The sequence below is a fragment of the Oreochromis aureus genome, linkage group 11, assembly GCF_013358895.1.
Source record: "Oreochromis aureus strain Israel breed Guangdong linkage group 11, ZZ_aureus, whole genome shotgun sequence".
In the NCBI taxonomy this organism is placed as follows: Eukaryota; Metazoa; Chordata; class Actinopteri; order Cichliformes; family Cichlidae; genus Oreochromis; species Oreochromis aureus.
The window spans coordinates 29,283,922-29,294,658 of NC_052952.1; the positions used below are offsets into that span (position 1 = coordinate 29,283,922).

The 10,737-nt window shown below is 40.1% G+C and overlaps 1 protein-coding gene across 2 annotated transcripts; it reads right to left on the reverse strand.

The window, feature by feature from the left end:
* Positions 1–663: 663 nt before the first annotated feature.
* Positions 664–5,210, reverse strand: LOC120442773. Of its 2 annotated transcripts, XM_039620015.1 has the most exons (6): positions 5,091–5,210; positions 2,959–3,075; positions 2,548–2,644; positions 1,666–1,801; positions 1,102–1,331; positions 664–975 (listed from the first exon to the last, which is right to left on the reverse strand). In XM_039620015.1, the coding sequence occupies exons 3-6, from the start codon at positions 2,611–2,613 to the stop codon at positions 739–741; spliced, it is 669 nt and encodes a 222-aa protein (XP_039475949.1). In that variant the 5' UTR covers positions 2,614–2,644; positions 2,959–3,075; positions 5,091–5,210; the 3' UTR covers positions 664–738. The 2 variants fall into 2 exon arrangements, with proteins under 2 accessions (XP_039475949.1, XP_039475948.1); XM_039620014.1 differs by lacking the exon at positions 5,091–5,210 and having other exon boundaries at positions 2,959–3,349.
* Positions 5,211–10,737: the final 5,527 nt, after the last annotated feature.

Below are 10,737 nucleotides of genomic sequence, written 5' to 3' on the forward strand. Positions count from 1 at the left end.
TTTGAATTTCTCCATTGTCGTTGTATATGGAACTAGTTGTTACCATGAACTTCTGTTCATGAAGAGCTGGGACCAAACTTATCCGCCTTATGGAAGTTTTTCAGAAGGATGGCGACCCCTACTGACCTCGAGGTTCCATGACTAAGATAATCTCCCCATGGTTTAAACCAAAAAGCATCATCAACTTTTTAGTAAATTTCTTGTGTTTGTTTTTCTTTCCTTTAAAGAGGAAATTTATCTGTATGGCTGTGAACAGAAGACCACAAAACTGCAGACAGTTATAAACTATCTCCTGTTTGCCCCAGATGTCAGTATCGTAAACAGAGAATGAGTGGGAAGTAAATTTTCTGACTTCGTAGATCAATTGTTTAATCTGTGTAAGATATGGTTCCAAGTGGACATCATTGTCATGTGTTGTGGTGCTGTGACCAGCAACCTGATAATTATATAATTATAATTATATAAAAATATTCACGTAGAGGCTGAAAGCGGCAGCCTTAGCACTGCATTTATTGAAATGTATTTAACTCCCCCCCTTGTATCTGACTACCAAATGGTTAATAACATTTTAGTCTACAGTAGTGAACTACATGGCATTGAGGGAAAAAGCAAAGGACCGCATAGTAAGACAGTCTGTATTGGGTCCACATTTATGAGACAAATAAGAACTGCATGGAAGCTTTAATTTGACACAATCAAAACAGAATCTTGCTCAGTGTTTTATTTCCAGTGAAGACCTCATGTCATGTAAAAGAATGAACACAGAAAAGCAAGACAAGTGAAAAGTGTGGGATTCCTTAAAACACTCTTAAGCATTACAGCATTATTACACTGATCCTCAACTTCTGAATTTTTGTTAAGTTCTTCCAATATTTTAAAGAGTTCTTCATCTGATATGCTTTTTATTGCTTCATCTGCATCATGTAATTTTATTCCTGGAATCAGTTGGAGAAAAAACCCTGCCACGGTTCCAGGCTGTGAACAATATAAAAGTAGAAAAATCACTGTTAAAAGGAGGGTTATTTACCTTCTGGTTATCAGTTTGAAATCTTTTAACCATCTAATGAGCAAACACAGTAATACAATATTATTGTCACATACCTGCTTTACATATGCTTTTCCATAACGCACCCAAGTTGCAAGATGTTCACAGTTGTTTTTCAGGAGATTATATTTTCCACAGATTTCTGTAGTGTTCATTGCTATGATGTGTTTAATTATGTCAGTTCGATTTGATGGTGTAAACTTTTTATCCAGATAATTTTCTATTGCATGTTTTGGCTCCTTCTTGAGAGAACCGAAAACACAGTATTTACCATCAGTGGGCTTACCTGTAATGATTAGAAGAAACTGTTAGAAATACTTTATAATAATTTGACAGCAAGCCTGTTACCATTTCTCATTAGTTTCATTTCCTTTTTTCCTATATCCATTTGTATCATAAATGTAACTGCTATTTCTGTACTTCTACAAAAACAAGGAAAATATGCATCAGATACAAGACCCCCTTACTATGATTCTGATTCATCTGTAGGTAACCCCTATGATTTAAAATTATAATGACGTACATTCACAAAAGAATTTTTACATTATCTTAACATGCATGTTTCAGGGATTAACTGATTACTGTACTTCTCATATAATTTCAGTTTAAGTAATACATACGTATGCGGTGAAATATGTCCTTGTCCTTTCCTTGGCCAAATAAATCGTCTGTACCCACATAAACAGCAAAGTGTTTGTAAGCTTTGCTGATTTTGGCACATTTCCTTGGAAATGAAATGATATCTCCAAATGTGTACTGAAAATAGAACAAAATTGTTTTACAACCAGATACTGACTGCAAAACAGAAAAAAACAGCAATATTTTCTCTACAAATAATAAAAGACTTGAATGAATGTTTTAAAATGCTAAATAATAATACATTTTTTATACATCCACTAAAATACAATAACAATAGCATGGGCTAGGTTTAAATGTATTTGCTGTTATTCCAGTATAGTAAACTGAAAGATTAGAGGTCTGGATGTGCCACAAAGCTTTTGTGGAATATCGCTGATAAAATGGCAGGTGTCCAGATCTGGTACTTTCTTAATACTTACTCAAACATAATATGAAGACTTCTCAACTATATACAGTAACTTCTTAAAGTATTTAGACATTTGCATTTTTATCCAAGGTCAATTGTCACCATTATCCCTACTGCCACAACGCACCTCAACAGATGATGTTACTATTAACTTTTAAAGTCATGGATTTACAAAATCCTTAAGGGACACTGAATGCACATTGAAGGGAAATTTTTAAATAAAATCTAAACACAGTGAAGTTCACAAAAGTAAAACTGTGAATACTTTCTACTGATGCAGCTTGCAAAAGTATTACTTTTTTTTGTTCCATCAGAAATGTTCTGCCTGTCTTTAAAAAAAAGAAAAGAAGCATTTTACATGTTACACTGGCAGACTTACACAAATAAATATGGTTTCAGTGTGACATATAATTCAGATTATACAAAACAGAAATAGAACAAGTAAGAAGTTACTTACATCACTGTTAACTACTGTGATCACCAGAAGGTGAAATGTCAAAGCAACCAGGATAAAATTCCTCATTTTTGAAAGAAGAAAGAACTGTTTTGATGATCTAAGAAAAGACATTTTGAAAAAATTTGAGAAACAAAACAAAACACACACACACACACACACACCACAGGAAATAGTCAGTCTGAACCCCCCAAAAAAAGACAAAATGAAAAGACAAACAGAGATAAGCAAATTTGATGTGACATTTTGTAGTTTTTCTATGAACACCCAAATTTTAGTGGTTTTCACATTTTCATCTCTAAAGGCAAAAAGGGGGGCCAGGCTGAGATTATGGATGTTTTTTTCCTTTGGCACTTTTGGTATGCTAAAGAGTCAACTATTGGAGAAGTCATAGGAATAATAATAGGTTCTTACCTTCTTCAGTGGAGCTCATCCGATGAGGCAGAGGACGGTAACTTCTTATATATCATTTAGAAAAACAGAACTGATCATATCAAGTTTTAGACCAACCCCTTTATGTGGCATATCTGTCTGTAAAAAAAGGCGGCAGTTATGTACACACACCCACAGCAGCTGTCAGAGTCTACAGCACAGTTTAACACTTTTATAACACAGTTTAACATTTTTATAACACAGTTATACCAACGTTTTTTTGGTTATCTTGCTTATCAGCTTGTTTGTTCACTGTACATTTCACCAGAATCTTTCATAAAATAGTATACTGTCTGTTGGGTTTAAGTCAACCCTGCTGGTAAACAGAAACTGTTACTGAAAACAACCACACAGACACCACAGTACATTTTACTTGCAGGGGGAGCGTCGGAGAGCAGCGCTGCCACTCGCCTGTCCAAGCAACTCCAACTCCTCTGCCTCCGGCTCACTCTTTATTGTTAGCAAAGCGGGTCATAAAAGTTTCACAAATAAATATATATTTGCTGCTATGACAACTAGGGATGGGTATTGATAAGATTTTAACGATTCCGATTCCATTTTCGATTCTGTTTAACGATTCGATTCTTTATCGATTCTTGTTTCTAAAAAGGAGAACACTAAGGTCGATTAGCTTAGAACTGTTTTATATCTTCTCTTTCAACAAGATAGAAATTTAGGAGTAACATGGCCTTACAAACCCAACAGTGAGATCTTAAGAGATCCACAGCCTACGGCTCTTCAATGGGGTGTCACAGGGTCCCCAGGAAAAATTGTAAACGTAAAATAATAAAATCAATATTCTTCTGTAGCAATAACAAAGTATAACATAAATTATTCTCTAGCAATTACACAAGAATATCCAGTAATGTCCCTGCCTACAATTAAACACATTCACTTACCATCTGCTGTGGCAAATGGCTGCAAGGTTTTGACCACAAACTAGTCACTGCTCGGTGACATTCGGGCCTGAAAAGAGACGCTACCGGTAGACTGCAGCGACAACTGCCAGCGAGCGCCAGCCACACTCTGTCTGTCTGTCTCATCATGGTCACCTAAATGCACAGTAATGGCAGGTTTTGTAATAAAGCAGATCGCGCTAACATAATATGCACTGTTAGTTGATTATTTACCTGCCGCATTAATGGGAGATGACGTGCAAACGTTACCGCTGCTGCTGCTGGGTTGAGATTCGGAGCGGAATTAAAGACATTCATTTAAGTTCATCGCGTGTTTTGTGAGCAAATGCTTTTGCATATTCGTAGTGTTTTCTCCCTTAATGAAATATCTACTTTGCAAGTATTGCAAGTTGCCCTGAACGGATGACAATCCGTTCTCGTAAAGTATAAACAAACTTTTAAGCGTTTGAGCCGCTTAGGCGCCGTGTTTCCTGCCAGGTACGCTCCGACGCTCCGCAACGTGGTGACGTCATTCGGGGCGACTGGAATCGATAAGGGAATCGTTTGTAAAAATGGCAAACGATTCCAAGGAATTGAAACAGTGGGAACCGGTTCTCAACAAGAACCGGTTTTCGATACCCATCCCTAATGACAACTCAGTTTCCCTCTGGGATTAATAATCTCTCTGATTCTGATTCTGGTAAAGATGCTAAATCCCCTCACTGTTTTTACCAGCTTGTTTCTAGCTGTCTCTGTTTGATGTTCAGAAAGTAATGCACAGTTGATTTCTAGCTTTGTTTCTTACAGTGGCAGCAGGAAACTGCAAAGGCAAATAACATAAAACACACCTTAACCAAACAGAAACAGTTGCCTGGTAAAAGTAAGAGTAACACTTGGCATATTATCTTTGTCTCCTTAGTTTATCCAGGTCACCATGAGCATTTGAAGAGGACAGCACTAAACAGAGGGACACCCACCACTTTTAAAAATCCTATATCAATGGCATTTACTTCATATGTGTTTTTACACACATTATTGTACAAAATGTCACTGAAACATTCCATTTTACCAAAAACCTTTTGTAAAGTAATGCATAGTGTATTAGCAAGTAACCTCGGTTTGTGCTAGTGTCATTTGAGTGCCTGTATACTGGAGCTTATTAGTGTCAGGGCTGTGTGCAGGCAGGCAGGGAGAGAGGACACAAAATGCAGGACTCACATCACAAGCTCAGTCAGCAGTCCAGTCAGCTACCCCGCTACCTGTAGCTCAATCATTTGCTCCACCACCAGTTTCATTCTCACCACAACCGTCACTTCACGTCTCCTGTTGAGCCATCCTCTTTTCTCACTCATGCTAAACAAAAAGACACACTCATTAAGACTGTTTTGTTCCCTCAAAAGCTGGCCTTTCTAAAGAATGTAACTCTCTCCAGGGCCTCCCCAGAGGCTGAGCTCCAACCCTCAGCTGACTCTGGACCCCTGGAAACAAGGAAGCTAGCAAATCCCATGTTACCTGAGAACTCTGAGCCCTCTCAGCAATCATTCTCCGCTGAGAGCCTGGGAGAGTTAACACAGCCACCTCCGCCCTCTGTTGGGAGTTTCTGTGAACTCTGTCAGCCAGCAGAGCACTGCACCCTGCTGTTGGTGCCTGAGCCAAACCTATGTGCTGCTCAGCTCCAGTCAGTGTCAAGCCTGCCAGAGGCCTGCGCACCTGCTGGTTCTGTGTCTGCCTCTGCTGGAGGGTCCGAGGGGCCCATTAAGCAGCCTGCTTCCGCTGGATGGCCCGAGGAGCAGGTCCAGCCATCAACTGCTCCATCACCTACGGTTTCCTCACCGGCACCTGCAGTGCCACCAACTGCTCCATCACCTACGGTTTCCTCGCCGGCACCTACAGTGCTTCCGGCAACAGCTACAACTCCGCTGCCAGCAGTATCACCACCTGCTCCATCGCCAGCGGCTTCCACAATGTTGCCAGCAATGCCACCACCTGCTCCATCACCTGCAGCTTTCACACCACCGCCTGCAGCGTCACCATCCACAGCTGCCACAGTGCCGTCTGGTCCCGCACCATCCTTGCCTGGTCCGGCCTCTGCCACTTCTACACCGCTGTCCGATCCAGCTCGGCCTGATCCACCTCGCCTTTGCCGGCCACTCTCCAGGGCTTTAGCTGGACGTCTTCGCCGTCGGGGGAGGTCCCCTGAACGAGGTCGTCCCCCTGAACGAGGTCGTCGCCACTGCCTTCCACGCGGTCGGCCTCTGGACCTGTTTCGCCTGCGTTGCCGCCGTTGCCCTCCGCACGGCCGGCGTCCGGACATGCTTGGTCTCTTTTGCTGGCCTCTGAGTCACCCCCCGGAACTCCTGAAGTGGGAACTATTGGGCCAGTGGCCTCTGGATCAGCCGCTGGGTTGGTTATGGACTATTTTCCAGGCCTCAGGGCCTTTGATGGACTTTTGGTTCTGGACTTTGTTTGCCCGAACTCTTGTTCCTTTTGACTTTTTGGACTTTTCGTGTTCCTGTTTTTGTCTTGTTTCTGTTTCTGTGTGTGTGACTTCTTGATCACAACTGTTTTTAACAACATCCTTGGTCAAAAGACGGTAATCTCCCCCACACCCAATATATGGCTCAATTCCTGTATTGGTTCACCATGCACAACACAGGTGAAGCCATAAAAGGGCAATAAGTTTACCAAACAACAAACAGAACTTTCACATGGGATGTGTCTGTGATAAAACACTACAGCCTCCCCCACACCCTCAATAGGCTGGGGAGGGGGACAAAGGAATGTCTTTGATCACACAGCTTGAAACAATGTAGAGATGGTAAGCATAAAAATTACAACATTTAACAATTCACTTTGCACAAGTGACCTACATCAAAAAAACTTTTTTAGATTTCAACCAAATTATCATGCTATTACATCTATGTGCTGAAATATGTAACATGAAATCACCAGATTCTTTAAATACTAAGGGAAGGAGGTTCAGTGCTTCCTGGTCAATTGAGGACAGGTCCCACTGTCCTAAAGTGATGTCATGATAAAAAGTGCGGGTGTTCCAGTTTTTTTGAGATAAAACTGTAACTATAAACCTATGAACCTATACTCTGGGACTACTTTGTGGTTTCGTGCATGAGATTAAGCAGACCTGTTGCAATCATTTTTTTTTCTAGATACATTACAGATACATTACATTTACAGTCACTAAAATGAGTTTACATATTCACCATCTTAAATGTTCAAATGAAATAAAATAACTAAAAAATAACTCACAAGCTAATAACATAACAAACAGTGTGATTAACATGAAGCTTCATTGAATTTATAAGCACATTTTCTGTCCTTTAATTGCATGTCTTGCATTGCAAATTAGCTCGCATAGACACATTAGTTGTGCCGATTCTTAATGACGGTATCTTAGCTAACAACCCCAACTAGCAGATTCAACTTGTAATTAGATGGCACTCATCATCAGAAAGGTTGCCGACCCCTGGTTTAAGATTATATTATTATTATATATAATAATACAATTAATTTTTGAATTTCTCCATTGTCATTGTAATATATATACATATATATATCTATATAAACTTCAGTTCATGAGTTAGAGTTGGGATCAAAACTTATCCGCCTTATGGAGGTTTTTCAGAAGGATGCCGATACTGACCCTGAGGTTCCACAACTAGGGATGGGTATTGATAAGATTTTCACGATTCCAATTCCATTTTCGATTCTGTTTAACGATTCGATTCTTTATCGATTCTCGTATCGATTCTTACTTTTAAAAAAGGAGAACACTAAGGTCAATTAGCTTAGAACTTTGTTTTATATCCTCTCTTTGAACAAGATAGAAATTGAGGAGTAACATGGCCTTACAAACCCAACAGTGAGATCTTAAGAGATCCACAGCCTACGGCTCTTCAATGGGGTGTCACAGGGTCCCCAGGAAAAAAAAATGTAAATGTAAAATAATAAAATCAATATTCTTCTGTAGCAATAACAAAGTTATAAATTATTCTGTAGAAATTACACAAGAATATCTAGTAATGTCACTGCCTACAATTAAACACATTCACTTACTGAAAATCGGGGGCATCTGCTGTGGCAAATGGGTGCAAGCCTTTGACCACAAACTTAGTCACTGCTCGGTGACATTCGTCTATCCTCGCCTGAAAGGAGACGCTAACGGTAGACTGCAGCGAGAACTGCCAGCATCTGAGCCAGCCAGACTCTATCTGTCTCTCTCATCACGGTCACCTAAATGCACAGTAATGGCAGGTTTTGTAATAAGGCAGATCGCGCTAACATAATATGCACTGTTAGCTGATTATTTACCTGCCACATTAACGGGAGAGGACGTGCAAACGTTACCGCTGCTGCTGGGTTGAGATTCACGAGTCCAGAGCGGAATTAAAATCACGAGGTTATCGCGTGTTTTGTGAGCAAATGCTTTTGCATATTCGTAGTGTTTCCTCCCTTAAATGAAATATCTACTTTGCAAGTATTGCAAGTTGCCCCGTTGTCATCTGTTCTTGTAAAGTATAACCAAACTTTTGAGTGTTTGAGCCGCTTAGGCGCCCTGCCAGGTAAATGACGCTCCGCAACGTGGTGATGTCTTTCGGGGCGACTGGAATCGATAAGGGAATCGTTTGCAAAAATGGCAAACAATTCCAAGGAATTGAAATGGTGGGAACCGGTTCTCAACAAGAACCGGGTTTCGATACCCATCCCTGAAGTAAATTTTCTGACCTCATAGATCAATTGTTTAATCTGTGTAAGATATGGTTTCAAGTGGACATCATTGTCATGTGTTGTGGTGCTGACAACACAACCTGATAATTATAGCAGGTGTCTCAAATATTCATGCAGAGGCTGAAAGTTGCAGCCTTAGCACTGCATTTATTTCAGCAAATGCCCCCCGTATCTGACTACCAAATGGTTAATAACATTTTAGTCTACAGTAGTGAACTACATGGCATTGAGGGAAAGAATACTGGTGGTGCAAAAGCAAAGGATCACATAGTAAGACAGTCTGTGCTGGGTCCACATTTATAAGGCAAATAAGAACTGCATGGAAGCACTTCAATTTTACAAAATCAAAAACAGAATCTTGCTCAGTGTTTTATTTCCAATGAAGACTTCATGTCATGTAAAAGGATGAACACAGAAAAGCAAGACAGGTTAAAAGTGTGGGAGTCCTTAAAACACTCTTAAGCATTACAGCATTATTACACTGATCCTCAACTTCTGAATTTTTGTTAAGTTCTTCAAATATTTTAAAAACTTCTTCATCTGATAAAAGTTAACGTCTCAAATCACTTCACTAATTTTGGACCTGATAAACTGTTGATGTAGTGACTGCCGCCATTCATGCTTCTTAAAACCTTTGTAAAGTAGCTGATAGTTACTTAACCATGTTGTGTATCCTACTTTGTCGTGTTTTCATAAACCCCGACAGGATGGACAGATCTCAGCAGACGAGCTGCAACGCTGCCTCACGCAATCTGGCATCTCTGGCTCATACCAACGTAAGAGCAAAAGACTGTTTAGAATTTAAAAAGCACCTCAAACACAATACAGATTTTAGTAACTTCCTTTTATTTGCTATATCTAAATTATGTATGTGCCTCTTGTTAAATGGTATTGCAGTGTGACTTTTGGGCACAGTTATAAAAACCTTTGCTCTAAAAATCATATAGAATTAAGGGGAACTCTCTTGTCGGCAAGCAGCAGTTTAAGTGCTAACCAGTGTCACTGGAATTGTGTTCAGTGCCTCGAGACCTCGAGAACTGTTTTGCATAGAACAGCCCATAATAGTTCTGTTTTTGAAGTCTTTTTGTATGTGACCGTTGATGCAGACAGGAAACATGGGGAGGCAGGTGTTAGGGTAAGAGAATGTGGTTTGTTGTAGTTAGTCAACTTTTCGTTCACGTTTCTTTCTGCATGACTTCATAACTGTCTTTAAACCACCTTGTATACAGATTAAAATCAGTGTTTGTATCGGTCTGTCATACCTGTTAATAAAGGTGATCTCCTTATTACGCAGTTAATGCTATTTGTACATTTGCCCAGATGAATCGAAACATAGTTGTCAGTTGTATCTTTATGATCTTTGTTTCTTTCCACAGCCTTTAGCCTTGAGACATGCAGACTGATGATCAATATGTTGGACGTATCCTTCAGCTAATCATCCAAAAAACATGTTTAGTGGATTAACTGATATGATGACAGTTGCTAATGGAAAAACACTACGTGACACAGTGCGTTATAAAAGGAAACCATAACTTGGGTGATGTGTTAAGGGTCTTTGACTGACTCTGCTATCTCAGAGGGACCTGTCCTGCACCATGGGCTTTAATGAGTTCAAGGACCTGTGGCAGGCTCTGAATGGCTGGAGGTCGACCTTTGCATCCTTTGACCGGGACCGGAGTGGGACAATAGAGGGCCATGAGTTGCAGCAGGCCATCAATTCCATGGGTAAGAGCAAATTAAAGGTTAAGTTATGATTTTGACAACAGTCAGGTGTCCGCTGGAGCATTGCAGCATGTTTTGCTTGCTTGAATCATTCCCACTTTTCTTACCAATCCCAAAGAGGTGCTGTATATGGTCAAGTCAGTTTAGCTGTGATGAGGGATAGAATCCAGCATCCTTGTTCGATGTAAAAATAAATGTCAACGTTTTTCTAAACCTTATACATCAAATAGAAAGGATGTCACGTAAAGTTAAAATCTTTTTAGTGCAAAATTCTACAAAAGTTCATACTGACCGTTCCCTGAACAGTAAAGCCTGTCCAGAAGGTCTCTAAGGGAAAAGGACTTTGGTCTTTGTCCTGCATATTTCTGTGTATATGGACCATACATGCACAGACTGT

Excerpts from the sequence above, each read along its gene's own strand:
- LOC120442773 (XM_039620015.1), bottom strand. The coding sequence starts at position 2,613 with ATGAGGAATTTTATCCTGGTTGCTTTGACATTTCACCTTCTGGTGATC. Across the intron at positions 1,802-2,547 it reads TCACAGTAGTTAACAGTGAT|TACACATTTGGAGATATCAT; the intron begins GTAAGTAACTTC and ends TTCTATTTTCAG. Across the intron at positions 976-1,101 it reads GAAAAGCATATGTAAAGCAG|CCTGGAACCGTGGCAGGGTT; the intron begins GTATGTGACAAT and ends TATTGTTCACAG.